Source organism: Callorhinus ursinus, unplaced genomic scaffold, assembly GCF_003265705.2.
Source record: "Callorhinus ursinus isolate GAN/ISIS: 27379988/994484 unplaced genomic scaffold, GSC_fseal_2.0 scaffold1, whole genome shotgun sequence".
Taxonomy (NCBI): domain Eukaryota; kingdom Metazoa; phylum Chordata; class Mammalia; order Carnivora; family Otariidae; genus Callorhinus; species Callorhinus ursinus.
In genome coordinates, this window is record NW_027397063.1 from 133,942,673 (window position 1) to 133,957,958 (window position 15,286).

At 39.6% G+C, this 15,286-nt stretch overlaps 1 protein-coding gene across 6 annotated transcripts in view; it reads left to right on the forward strand.

Annotated features, from left to right (window-relative positions):
• Nucleotides 1-15,286, forward strand: part of RBMS3 (RNA binding motif single stranded interacting protein 3) — a 1,359,336-nt gene that overhangs the window by 523,999 nt on the left and 820,051 nt on the right. For all 6 annotated transcript variants that reach the window (XM_073901133.1, XM_073901139.1, XM_073901145.1 and 3 more), the window contains exon 4: nucleotides 6,322-6,495. In XM_073901133.1, the coding sequence (XP_073757234.1) occupies nucleotides 6,322-6,495 (174 nt within the window). The remainder of the gene's footprint in view (nucleotides 1-6,321; nucleotides 6,496-15,286) is intronic.

Below are 15,286 nucleotides of genomic sequence, written 5' to 3' on the forward strand. Positions count from 1 at the left end.
TCCATAAGAGTGAATGGTGCTCATGCCTGCATCTCACAACCATTGTGTGCTCTTTTGGATCATTGACTTTCCATGGACAATTCTGGGTGGCATTTTGAATGCTTCTCAGATGTCTCAGGAGACTTCACTGATTGTTGCTTTATAGCATAGATCCCAATAGCATACACCGATAGTTTATCCTCATTTTCTGAGCCAGTCTCACTGTTCCTTTTCTCCTGATTTTTGTAATTAACCCCCTCCCCAAAACAAAACAAAACAAAACAAAAAACACCAAACCAGTCTTTGCCTTAGAATCTGTTTTAGAGAGAATCCAAACTAAGACAGTGTAAGAGTAGGATGTATTACAGAGTACCCTGTCTGGATTTGAATCCACTCAACTGCTTAGTAGTTCTACATCCTTACATTTTTAAGTTATCTCATTTTTTTTTCTGCATCAGGTTCCTTGCCTATAAATGCAGATAATAATAGTAACTACCTTACAGTGTTGTTATGAGCAATACATGAGTTATCACAGTGTACATATAAAACATTTAGAACAGTGTCTAAGAAGTAGTAAGTTGCATGTCAATGCTACATCTTAGTATCCCCTTGTAGAACGCATTCAATTGTGTCTGGAAGTCTTAGTGTTATTCCCTTCCTCCCTATTGCATTTTTTTCTTGGGCAGCTTCCTTCTGCCCCTCCCTTTATCTTTCTTTTGTTTGCTAGTCCTGACTGAGTAGAGCGAACAGCAAGTGTTCCCTGGAGCTTTGTAATTTCTGGAAGCATGTAAGAGGGCCCTTCTTTTGTGCTGTGCTCCATTTTTTCTTGCTTCAACAGCCCTGACCCCTGATCTGTTGGCAGACACCAGATGATGCTGCCAGCTCTTGGTTATTCAGAGGCTCTTTATCCAGACTCTTTGCTCTTCTCTCTGGCTGCCTGCCTTTTGGCCGTTGGATGCTCCCTGGCATTGCTCTCAGAGGATAGACCAAGAAGGGAAAAGATAGCAGAACTCAGACTAGCCAATTATGGGGGTCTAGAAAATTAGGACTTTTAGATCATTGGACTTTATGAGACATTTCTATCCTCTACATCCATGGAAAGTTCAGAATCAGCCTTTTGTAGCCACAGCATATTTCACTTTGATTGAAATACAAGTAAGACATAAAATGCACAGATCTCGAGTGTTCACTCTGATGAGTTCTGGCAAATGTATGCATTCATGTAATGACCACCCAAAATAAGACGGCTTGCATTTCCATTACCCCAGAAAATGACCTCATTCCCCTTTCTAATCAATTCTCCTTCATGCGCACCCCCAGCAACCACTTTCTGATTTCTATTGTTCTATGTTTTCCTCACCTGAACTTAATGTAAACGAAATCACCCATATCTAGTCTTCTATTCCTGGTCTTTTTTTATTTGGCAGTATCTTGAGACTCATCCATGTAGTTGCATATGTCAGAAGTTCTATTTTATTGCTGAATAGTATCCCATTATATGAATGCACTTTTTTTTTTAACCATTCTCCTCTTGATAGACATTTTTTTGAAAGATTTTATTTATTCATTTGAGAGAGAGGGAGAGCACAGAGGGAGAGTGAGAGGGAGAAGCAGACTCGATCCCAGGACCCTGAGATCATGACCTGCGCTGAAGGCAGAAGCTTAACCGACTGAGCCACCCAGGCACCCCAACTTCTTGATAGACATTTGAATAAGTTCTAGGTTGGGACTATTATGAATAAGGCAGCTATGCACATTCTTATACAATATTTTTGTGTAAATCTATTTTCTTCTGGGTGAACAGGGATAGAATTGCAGGGTCATAAGTAGAAATAGGCTTAATTTTATAAGAAACAACCAAACAGAGACCATACTGTTTTACCCTGACAATGTATGAGGGTTCCAGGTCCTCAATAACCTCACCAACATTTAAGTTGTCAATGGTTTTAGTTTTAGCCACTTGCCTGGATATAAACTGGTATCTTATTGTAGCTTTATTTTATATTTTCCTGATGACTACTGATTTTGAGCACCTCTTCACTGTGCTTACTGGCCATTCCAATATTTTCTTTTGTGCATTGTCCTTTCAGGTCCTTAATAGTAGTGTAATCAAGCCAATTTGACAAATATTTTTGAGCCCCTTGCTCTCAATCATGCCAAAGGAAAATTCAAGTGTCTGGGGTTCTATGACAGATATAAAGAATTTCAGGAAGGGGTGCCTGGGTGGCTCAGTTAAGCTCAGGTCATCATCCTGGGGTCCTGGGATCGAGCCCCACATCAGTCTCCCTGCTCAGCGGGGAGGCTGCTTGTCCCTCTCCCTCTGCTTCTGCCCCTCCACCTGTTTGTGTTCTCAGTCTCTCACTCTCTCTCAAATAAATAAATAAAATCTTAAAAAAAAAAAGTTTAGGGAATCATCCACCTAACATTGATGCTGTCAATGCTCTGCCCATACTTTCTTGGCACTTACTTTCTCAGAGCATTTGAACAATCTCATGGGACTCTCTACATGAGAACTTTCTTTTGGACTATGTGTGGGGTAGGTCAGTTATGCCTGTGTCAGAGAATAATGCTCCCAGGAGCAGCCCTCAGCCAATGATGAATGGGAATCAGAGGTTAAATATCTCAGCTTCCTTGCACTTCCGATAAGGTGACTCGGAAACACCATCTCCCAGAGTCTCCCAGTGGAGGTGGTTCTCCACAGTAATAACTTATTCAGTGATGCAGATGGATTGTCTCATCCTTTCTTTGTCACATTTCCTAATCTCCTACTGATTTTCTCTAGAATCACTACCAAAATGAACTACTTATACTCAAGTTCTTACATTGTGATCTCCTTCTGAAGAAACACAATTGAGACACCTATGAATATGAACTGTTGTATGGCAGACTAATTAGGGGTTTTGATGAGTTCTACTGATCAAGTCATGATATTGATTTTCTGGGTACCACACAAATGAAAGAGCCAGATGAAATTGGCAGAAAATCTGTAATGTCAGTGCCTAGTAGAAGCAAAAGTCCCTTTGGGTTGGTGGCTGAGGGTTGAAATAGGTTTTCCAGAAAAGATAGAGTCTGGTAGGGTCAACTGAACTGAGAACAGGGGAAGACATCCTAGGAAGTAGAAAGGTGTGACAGACACAAATCTTGTTCAGAGTAACAATCTCTCTGGAGCTTGAGATGATATAGACAGGAATAAAAAAATAAGCCTTGCATTATTGGTTAAGGTAAAATTAGAATGTTCAATGAGACTAGGAATCTTGGATTTTGTCTCAGAGGGAATGGAGAACCACTGGATATTTTCATCAGGGAGTAACACCATAAAAGCAGGTTTCTAGGAAAACTAATCTCATTGTGGAGGGTGAATTAAGGCTTAAGATAGAAGGTTGTTGATGTAGTTTTAGTGACTTGGATATAAACTGATAAAATCCTAGAACTGGGTAGTCGTAATGGGAATGGAAAGGACAACATCAGTTCAAGACCTACTGAAGAGAGTCAATAGAATTTGGTGGCACCAGATAACAGGTTGGAGGACAAATAAATGAGTCACAAGGATTCTAAAGGGTCAAAGCAGTTGGTTTCAAAATAATACCATAATATTAACAGAAATAAAGAAATTATGGGGAGGTGAAATTTTACAGTAAAACATTACACTCATTTAATTTTATACACAGTAACTTAAACTTTGCTTCCATTTGTGGTGATTGATAGTTATACATCCATATCCAGCAGATATTTTAAGATTTGGGACTGGAATTTAGGAGAGAATACATACTGTTAAATTACATCGGAGAGTCATCTTCTTAGAAGTAATACTTAAAGCTTTGACCATGAATAAGATCACAAAGGAGGAAAGTGAAGAGAATGAATAGCACAGAACTGAAAATTAAGCCCTGGCAAAAGACCTCATTTGAGGAGAGCAAATAGAAAGATAAGGAAGCAGGTGAGACAGGAAGGTACAGTCCGAAGGGTCAAGGAGTCAGAGGGAAAGATGATTGCAGTGATAAGGAGATAAACACTTTCAGAGCCTTCCAAGGGCAACGAAGATAAAGACTCCTTGAGCTGCAAAAAATGCAATACTGGATCTTGACCTCATTCGTCTCTCAGCCAGGTTGGGGAGCTGAAATTTACATATAGCCCTTACAATACAAAACAATGCAATCATATTGCTAAGGTGTTTGAGCCACACTGGGAGGGCTGTGTGAGAGTAGGAAGGCAAGGGCAGTGAGCTAGAGGCACGGGGAATGGGACCAAGTATGAAGTGTAACTTGAATGTGAGTTTTGTAAAGGAGGGACGGAAAAGAATTTGCAGGAGGAAGACCACCATGAATAAAATCATTGAGGAGAGACTGATGCTGTGTGGAAACGTAAATTAAACCAAGAGACAAGAGTATTTACAAACTTACTTGTGAATACACAGTTTCCAAGAATTTTAAGGTCCTGGAGCTGATCTAAATGTGAAAACAGATAAAGGAACTAACCTTAGTCTTGAAGGAGCTACCCATAGAATCTACTGAACTAGTGAGAGTGATTAATGTTAGTGACTATAGATGCAGAGCAGAAAACCAAGATACTTTCAGGGCCAATGGTAGTTTTGTGGGTGGACTAGTTTAGTCTTTGAAGTGATAGCATATATCACATATAACATGTTTTTTAATATAAATACGGAGCTTCCATACTTAGGACCATACGCAAATATCCTAATTTTTTTTTTTAGTTTTATTTATTTATTTGAGAGAGAGAGAAAGCATGAGCAGGGGAGGGGCAGAGGAAAAGGGAGAAGCCGACTCCCCCACTGAGCAGGGAGCCCAACATGGGGCTCTATCCCAGGACCCCGGGATCATGACCTGAGCCGCAGGCAGATGCTTAACCGACTGAGCCACCTGGGCACCCCGCAAAAATCCTAATTTTATAAAAGTCCACTATTGCTTCTCCAACACAGGTTTGTCCTAAGGAGGTGTGCAGCAGTATGTACCTTTGCCTTGCTGTACCTGCACATCTCATTGAGCTATTAACGTACACATGGTTAGTTAGGGTGGGGATGAGAGTAGAGACAGATGGTCAAAAAAACTTGTCTACCTCAACAAGGCTATTTTCTCTAGTTTTGGGTGTAAATATTTTAAATTTTTTCCCAGTGAATCGCTGGTTTAAATTTTCTTTTCCCTTTCCAAATATCTTGAGGATATTGTGAGAGAAATAGCCCTGCTTAGTACCTTCCAATTGCTGAGGCCCTTGCTTTCTTTTAGTTACTCCAAGATGCCCAAACTTGTCTTCAGAAAAGTCATTTCTCTGAGTATCTAATGGTATCAAAATCCGGCCTAATGGGAAACACAATCTCAGATAGAAGTTTTTCCCCACTAGGTTTCCTGAATATAATGGCAATGAGATTAGCACATTTTCCCAGTGATTGAGTTGGCATGTGCCCATGGATTTATAAATAGAATTTATTGTGGAAGTTACTGTACTACTTGGGTAAGTAGCTATTGCAATTTGATGATAGAAAGTGTTCTCTGAAAAGAAACTATTATATGCCTTATATGCCATGGCCATCTGAGGACAAAGAAAGACAGAAGATACAAGTGAGTTTTGTTTTCAGTTCATTCCACCCTATATACAATTATGAACAACCATGTATATTTAACATTTGGCAAGTTAATAGATATTTTCCTATTTCTCTATTTTTAATTACATTGGTCTGGAGGGTTGGGGGTAAGTGACGACTTCAAATCCTTCATCATTTTGCTGCCTTTAGGTAGTAGAATGGTGAAATGTTGGAATATATCCAGATTTCTGCTGATGCCTCCCACAGGAGAGCAATAGATTCATGGAATTTGAAGACCGTTTAGAGTCAGGGACCAATCTGTGCCTCAGTCCAATCCTCATAAACTAACATTTTTGTTTACTGCCTTTGGATGAGACTGACGGTGAATTTCTAAGGTAAATGCTGTGATGAAAGAACATTTATGTAATTGACAGTATCGCCACTGCTGTCACCACTAAAACCTATCTCATTTCTGAAGGATGGAGTTGCATGTCGCAACTGGGGAAAAAAAAAAACAACTGTTTTCAGTAAGATCCATGGAATCTGGAAAAAAAAAAAACTCTTTTCAGTAAGATCCATTTCAATGAGCCTTTGTGCTTTGTGATCCAGTTAAAATTCTCACAATGAGAAAATACTTTTATCCCAGTTAGAACAATATTTAACATGTCCTCTGAAGGAATCAGCCATTTACCTTAACCAGCCGAGACCTGTGCCACAGTCCTACGAGAGAGTGCCTGCTGCTGTATATAGCTGACTTGGGTTTTATGCAGAGCTGTCTTTACATTGCATTTCTTTCTTCTTGATAGTCTAGCTCCACAGTGAGAGCCTATCAGACTAGTAAGTCACGAGTGACCATGAGCCCTGGCTTCAGCTCTCAGTGGAACAGCGGCCAACCAGCCTGGACTACATACTCCTTTCCAAGAGCAAGCTTGCACTATCAGTCCCACGCCAGCTACACCTACTGTACCGGACACCCTACTGTGAGTACCCCCATTTTTCTGTATATAGTAAATTGGATACTTGATGCAGGTACCTTCTGAACCACGAGTTGGTACCTCTCAATTAACTGGGCAATTTTTTCCGATGCTCTAACTCTTTTAAGGAGAGAATATGCTGCAGTTGAGTAAAAGAGATGAGCGATAGAGAACATCTTACGTGCTTAAATGACAGGTGTTTGGATGATCTTTGCTGAAAATTGATGTTTCATTTAAAGATATTTCTGGGCAAAATAGGTTGGCAGAATTTTTGGGATGGCGTTCGTGTGGAGGCTGAATGTCTGTATGTCTATGGTTTTGTTTTCTGGCTCCCTTCTGGCTGTTGCTTATGGCTTTAGTTGGTTGATTTTGCACTGGGAGAGGGTGTCTTTCAAAAAGTCAGGGAGGAGTCAATGGCATCTATATGTCCCCACATCTGTCAATGGCCTTGTTGATGTAGTTTAAACAAATGTGAACATACAGATATACACGCATCAGTAGGGTATTTTCCAGTTACTACTACACAGAATCTGAACTTGTTGGTACAGATGACTCAAAGGGTAAGATAAACAAACCTTTGGTGGGGAGAAATAAACTCATGGAATTTGAGAACCTTTTAGAATAAGGTACCTGTTTCTGCCATTATGGTTTTCTGTGTCTCCATCCAATCCTCATAAACTAAGATTTTTGTTATCATAAATTATACTTGTATACTTGGAAAAGATTATGATGCATGTTGATTAGTAAACCTCTGTTTACTGCTAAAAATTCAGACATAAGACTCCTGGGTAATGAGAGACTTTTGAAAGGGAGTTATGCATGCTTCTCATAGTAACTTGTCTAATTGTCAGTAACTATAGATGCGGGTTCTCTAGCCATTCCAAAGGTCTGCTATGGACATCTGCACTTGGGCTCTCCTGTTTGCATTTCAAAGTTATAAAATTATAAAGTGTCCTGAGCTTCTAAATTGAGAGAACGTATCTCAAATATCATGTCATAAAGTCACTTAAAAGAAGATTCAAGGAATCCACTCGAAATGTAAATTGGCATAACTTTGTTAGAAGGTGATTTGGAAATAACAAACAAAATTTAAATTGCATATACCTTTGAATCAATAAGTAAACTTTTGGCATTTGATTGGACATGTACAAAGATGGTTGCGCTAGGACAATGTAGCCAGATTTTTGAAACTACTTGGAAAAGGAACCTAAATAGCCCTCATTAAGTTTCAACAAAATTGTATGAAACATTATTAAACATGTATTATTTTTCAGCATCCTTCTAGGCAAAGAGGCCCAGGAGTGAACAGGCCCAAGTCTTGCTGTCATGGAGCTTCCATTCTAGGAAAGAGAGAAGCTAGCAATTACCTAACTAAAATATGAATAAATAAAAATAAGCAAACAAAAATATAGAGTGGTGTTAGATGTTACACAAAGACTCAAAATAGGTTGAAATGATAAAGAATAACGAGTGGCTACTTGAGTTACAAAATCAGCCATGTCCTGAATTGGGAGGACAGGTTTTATCTGAGATCTGAATAAAAAAGAGACATAACTAAGTATAGTTCAAGATGAAGAGCGTTCCAGGTAGAGGAGAGAGTGTGAAGGTCCTGAGGCGGGAATGAGCCCAAATGTTCATCATATACACAGAGGGAAAGCCAGTGTTTCTGGAGCTTAGTTAGAAGCAAACAGAGGGAGATAGAAAGCCAGGGACCCAAGTATGTAGCACTTTGCAATCCAGAGTAAGGAGTTTTTATTTTATTTAAATAGAGTGGGCCATTGGAGTATTTTAAGCAAGGAAAATTATATGACATGATTTAATTGTTTAGGATTCACTCAGGCTGCTGGGTGAAAAAGTCCTGGTAGAAGAACAAGAAGGAAATCTGGGAGTCAAATTAGGAGAGTATTTTACACACACACACACACATACAAATGCACATGCACGTGCGTGCATAGATCTGTGGTTACTTCTGTAGAATGTAATCGAAGTTCTGCAGTAAGAGGAAGATTAACTTTTTCTTGTACATCCTTTGATCCATTTGATGTTCAAAATATATGCAACTTGTTTTCATAATAAAAAACAAGTTGCATGTGTTTGGCAATAAAATTTCCTTCAGTAACCAGTTCCATATTTAAAATGTCTCATTATCTTTTTCCTTCAGTCATTATTTGTCAAGCCAGATTATGACAAATTACAATTTAATGAAATACTTCAAATCATATTTTTATTGGTCTCAAGGTCATGTAAAGGTAGTTGATATTTATTGAGTACTGAATATTTTTTAAGTTCTGCACTGAGCACCTTTATAGGTATCATATAGGGGTATATGTTCAAAATAGCCCTAGGTAGTAGGTACTATGATTATCATCATTTCAAAGGTTAGTGAAGTGAAGCTCAGGAAAATTGAGAATCTTGCCCAGAGTTACACAGCTAGTAGTGGGACCTGAGAGTCAAATGTTGGCTGTTTAGCCTCCAAGCGGTATTCTCACCCACTGTAGTGTATTGTTCCTTGCCATTGAGTCCCGTGTCTTTATTTACATGCTGAGGACAGTGATTATACCCCTGATAGAACTCTTTGCAATCATTTACTTTAAATGTACATGTTACTCTTCAGAGAAGTACTTGTATGTATAAAATACTCCATTTTAGTTCTGGGGGGACTAATGAATGAAGAATAGGTGTGTCCTCATCTTAGAAACCACTGGGATCATTGCAGCATGTCTACCTAATTTCTGTGCTTTAAAATCCAGAAACTGAGGGGCGCCTGGGTGGCTCAATCAGTTGAGTGTCTGCCTTCGGCTCAGGTCATGATCTTGGGGTCCTGGGATCGAGCCCCGCATGGGTCTCCCTGCTCAGCGGGGAGTCTGCTTTTCCCTCAGCCTCTCACCCAGCTCATGCTCTCTTTCTCTTTCTCTCTCTCAAATAAATATATAAAATCTTAAAAAAAATAAAATAAAATCCAGAAACTGTTACTTTATTTTGTCACACCACTGTGAGTAAAGTGAGTCAAGTGTGGAAAGTAGAAAATTCTTTAAAAAAATTTGTTGTGCATGTTGTACTTCTGATTTGAAAGATCCTCTAAGGATCAATGTTATGGCCTACTTGACATTCTTTCATTATTCCAGTATTTAAACTTTTCTTTCAGATTTTCTTCCCATGCCTGATCAGATGGCATTAAAATCTTGACTCCAAGAACAGGGACCATTTAGCTCTTCTACCATCTTTTGTTTTTTTAAGATTTAATTAATTAATTAATTTGTCAGCGAGAGAGAGCAGAGAGCACAAGAAGGGGGAGTGGCAGGCAGAGGGAGAGGGAGAAGCAGACTCCCGCTGAGCAGGGAGCCCCATGTGGGACTCGATCCCAGGACCCTGAGATCATGAACAGAGCCGAAGGCAGCAGCTTAACTGACTGAGCCACCCAGGCGCCCCATCTCTTCTACCATCTTGAAAAAGGAGTTGTATCATCTGAAAATGAACCAGAGGTTCTGTACAGGGTCACTGAGAGCTTATATTGACAACATCCAGAAATGCTGACTACCTCATAATTTTTACTTAGGTCCATATTGCAAGCCAAAGAACTAGAAAGATATTTTGGCTTCCAAAAAGTGAGAGCAGATTCTGTAGTCATGCAGTGTAAGATCCACTGAGGTTTTTGTGGTAAAAACCACAGAAACATTGCTTGTCCGAATAAATTGCCAGTGATTTTCTTGAGTCATATAATTTAGTAGCCTTTAATGAAGCTATAAATGCTCAGCTTGCCTGGTGAAATGCCGGCCCTTTCCTCTGAGTGACTAGTTTAATTGAAGATTTCCCGGTCTCTAGCTGATTTCCTGGGGTTAAAGGGCGTCAGCCAATGTGATGTTTGTGTAGTTAGTAGATGTGACTCACGTAGCTCACTTCTCTTCCATTCCCTTGCTACAGAGGAATCCTGATACCCCACGAGTGTCTGGTTGGTTAACTTGAAGTTAGGAGCTAATAGAATTTCAGAAGAGTTCTGCTTCTTCCTGATCAAGGAAGGATTTTCTCAGAGTCTGTTGTACATCAGTGTATTAGTTTCCTGTGGCTGCTATAAAAAATGACCACAAACTTGTGGGCTTAAAACAATACACATTTGATCTTTTCCAGTTCTTGAGGTTGGAAATCTGAAATGGGTTTCACTGAACTGAGATCAAGGTGTCGAAGGAGCATCCAGTGGAGAGTCTGTTTCTTGCCTTTTATAGTTTCTAGAGCTACTTTCCTTGAATACTTTGGCTCATGGGCCCTTTTTTCATCTTCAAGGCCAGCAGCAAAGCATCTTCAACTCTTTTTCTGCTCTAGCTTCACCCTGTCTTCTCCATAGTCACCTCTTTCTCTGCCTTTCTCTTACAAGGACACTTGTGGTTACATTTAAGGACCCACCCACAAAATCCAGGATAATTTCCACATCTGAAGATCCTTAACTTGATGACATCTGCAAAGTTCCTTTTTCCTTATAAAGTAACACTCATAGGTTCCTGGGATTAGGTTGTGGACATCTGGGTGGATTGTTTATTATTCAGCCTACCGCAATCATAATATCCAGTGACTAACAGCTACCTTCTGAGCCATTAGGTAATTATTTAGAGCTTCCTGAAATGGATGAACCTTCTCACTGAGAGAGATAATGTGAGAGGGGTTCTTAGAGTGACAGAAGACTGAAATGGGTACCCTATGGCAATTCAGAATTATTCACGTTCACTAACATGTTTGATTTTTCTGAAACCCACTGTTTTTCTCCTTCTAAAATGAGGTGATAACTATCCCCTTGATAATCACTCCAATACATATGTTAAAAGAAAATGTGAATACAAGGTTATTAAAACTCTACTAATGTTTAATCCACTGCACTAGTAAATGAAGAAACCATGCAAATGAAGAAACCATGTCCAGGCACCTAGGATGGTTTCTTTAACGTTGGATATAAAATGGTAAAATGTAATGTTCAAAATATTCAAGTAGTGCAGTCATATAACTGATAATATAAGTCAAATATTGAATAGACCATACACTTTTTATTGTCTAAGGCAGTTAATGATATATCATGTAAATTTCTTACCTAATCATATTATTTGTAATACATTTCATTCATAAAATCATTCTAATAATTTCCAAGTAGTATATTGACTGGTGTGCTAGTTTTGATCTTCCATTCAATACTTTCATCAGCATTATTATTAAATGATAATTCCGTTTGCTTCCTGACTCGGTGTGGGGAATTACATCACATTGCCCACAACTTCCTATGAGTTGATAACCATTAAGCAATCACATTAATCATAAAAGAAGGGGATTCATTGGGCTGCCCTTTGTACTTGCTCTCTATTCTCCCTGCGTCTGCTCCTCACTTGCACTTTTTCTTCTCACCTGAAATGATGTTATCATTTGGGTGATACCAGGGAGATGCAGAGAGGGAGGTGGGGAAGTGGGAAAGGATGAAAAGTAGATGGCAATGATCTGATCTTCACTATTGAGGCCAGGAGCCTGCGTATTGTTTTCTTTTTCTCTGATGAGGAAGCACACTATGCTTTTGTGGCCCCATTGAAGCTAATTAGGAGACCACTTGTGCCAACCACGAGGCAGTGACCAGGGAGAGCCCAGTTACTAACGGAGACAAAGAAGAAAGAGCTGAAGAAAAGAAGAGAAAGAGCATAAAAAAATAATTGGAGTGTGCTCAGAGGTTGATACTGCCTGGAGGTAGTGGAAGCTTCTAGACCCTGGCTCTCTTTCAAGAAGAGAGCAGTCAGGTAGAGGAGGAAGAGTGTGCAGCTTGGTGCAAGACAGGGTAGAGACACAGCACTGTCTTGCTAGAGGACTCTCGGTGTTCATCCTTGAATAGGTTTCTGGGAGATTCCCTCTCTGGAAACGTGTTTATAAAGCACAGGGCCAGCTGCCTTCCTTTAGGAGTTAAGTTGTCAAATAAAACAAAGCTCTCAAAAACCTATCAGAGGGGACATTATCCCACAATGAAGGCATTTGCTGTCTATGTCCATGACAGCTGTGTCCATGGCACCCAGTCACCTTACTATCTGCTTCCAAAACCCAGACCCTACTTCTCCCCCACGGGGAAGGACAGGCATTTCTTTTGGAAGCTTAAAGAAGACATTTGAAGAAGTGGCAAGTCTCATTTCTGTTATATAAGGATATTTATGCTTCAATACTACCCACCAGCTTTGGAAATAAATAGCAAGTCCCCTGTAACAGATTCCCAAGCTCTGTGCCCAATATCCATTCCACAAGGATGCCTTGGAATCACAGTTTGCCTGCTTGTGGTTTCTGAAATGAAACACAAATGCTGGGATTTAGGTTATTGATTATTTTAATTGGCTATTCCAATTGTTGTTACTCTGTTTCCTAACACTTATGGTGATGTTTCAATACTTTGGCAACTGGTATGGCTGGATGCTAGCTTAATAATAGAGCTATTCAAACTTTTGGGGGCTATGGAAAATTTTTCAAGGAGTACTGAAAATGGGCAATTTTCAGTGAAATAATGACCAGATCTTCAGCTTCCATGAATTCTCTTTTGTAAACTGATTTGCTTCCTAGGGTTCTAATAGCTAGGGGTTGCCATATATCCTGGTTTTCCTGGTTTATGCTTATTTCTTAGAGTAGTTAATAGTGTCCCTTTTTATTGTCAAAAAAATGTTCAGGATTAGAAAATATATGGTTTCCCTACCACAGCTTCTTACAAAAGAAATCATATTCCTTGCACATAAATCTTACTTTGGTCTATTGCCTCAGGGTGTGAAAACTTCCCAGAGGGGCACCAACAAAGGAGACTCCTCATGTAATGATTAATCAGGCACCATAAACCATGGGGCTTCCAGGCTTTCCCAGCTGTACATAGGCAGAAGAATAGTGTATCCTGGTCTGGAACTTATATCCTTTGCAATTATTTGAACTCATAACCAAATTTTTAGATAACCTGGAAATGGGAAAGAGGGTATGTAATTTTTCAAAATTATTCTAGGAACATGTGAACAGAGTTTGAAGACCACTACTCAATGGTAATTTTTTTCCAAACTTTGTTTTTACATACCGTGGAGACTGCTTACAGTGAAAGAAGCTGCTCACAGCTCAGAACTCTGGCTGCTCCAATTCTTGCCTAGATTCTCCAAAGGCCGAGAGATTGTATATCTCTGTGCATCTGTATCTCTTTCAGATTATATCAATTCTAAGGCTATCACCCCCTTCCACCCCACCACACACACACGCATACACACACACACAATCTCTCCTACAAGATTAGCTAAATATACAAAGCAGATAATGACATTACCATTATTGAAGTTGGGGTAAGGAACATTATCACTTGGGTTTCTTTTGCTGCAGAAAACATAATCTCTAACCACTAACAATGGCTTCAAAAAGATAGATGAATATTAACCGTCTTAATAAAAAGTCTAAGTGTAGAGGTACCCATTTACATTTGCCAGTGTGGCCACAATAATACCACCCATTTGACCGATGCGTTTCTGCAGTGTGACTTTGCCATTCTTCCACCCTCCTCTTCAGACTGCCTAGCCTTTGGGACTCACTTCAACCCCATACTGTCTGGTGGAAGTGATGCTGCATGACTTCTGGATCAAGGTCAGAAAAGGTCATGTAGCTTCTCTCTGGCTCTCTTGAAAAGCTTAGTTTCTGACTGCTGTCAGGACACTCCCTTTCTGAACCCAGCTGCCATGTGGTGAGGAAGGCCAACCACGTGGAGTGCGGAGGCCTTGTGCAGGTGCTCTGGTCAATAGTTTCAGCAGAGCCCAGCTTTCGAGTCTTCTCAGCCCACATTCCTGATTTGTGAGTGAAGGAGCCTCCAGATGACTCCACTCTCTAGCTGCTTGAGTTACTTCAAGATATTTGTGTCTCCCCAGTTAATGCCTGGGACATGGGAGAACAGAAGCAAACTGTTCCCACTGTGTTCGCTCCAAATTCCTGACCCTCAGAACCATGCGCCTAGAAAATGGTTGTGGTGTTATCACTAAACCTGGGATAGTTTCTTACTCAGCAATGATAACTAGAATAACAGATATTTCCAAGTTTGGTGCTGCTGTGGATCAGCATTCTCAAGGAGATAGGCTTTTTCTGTCTTTCCTCTCTGTAAAGTAGGAAAATAATAAGCTACTTCCTGAGGTCATTGTGAAAAGTTAATGAGATAATACACATAAAGCTGTTTAACACAAGTTTATCCTTTATAAATCACTTAAGAGATAGAAGCTATATTAGGAAAGAAATCAATTTTAATTTGGATCATTACAGAAGGCTTACAGACTTCCAATTTGCAGTATTTGGATGGCACCTTTTTTTAAGACCTTGGGACTCAAGATTCAAATTATTGAGAGAGCCCCTCAGGTCCATGGAGACATTTGTGTCTGCCTGGAAATTGCAACTTTTCTCTATACGTTGCTGTCGACATCCTTGCTTTAGTAGACCAAGACTAGAAAGCATTATAAGTTTGCCCACAGTTGGTCATTTCTAGTGAGGCCTAAGATCACTATATTTGTTTCACGTGGTTTTCTCCCCAAAGACAACGTTTCCATATAAAAATGAGAATACTGTTCTGTTTCTGTCTTCTCACCTTTATTTTTCTCACATGGTTTGAAGAGCTGGAGTTTCTTCTGGCCCATTTCATGCCCTTTATTTGATTCCTAGCCATGATGGTCTCCTTTCCTGTTTTCTTTCTTTCTTTCTTTCTTTCTTTTTCTTTCTTTCTTTCTTTTTCTTTCTTCTTTCTTTCTTTCTTTCTTTCTTTCTTTCTTTCTTTCTTTCTTTCTTTCTTTCTTTC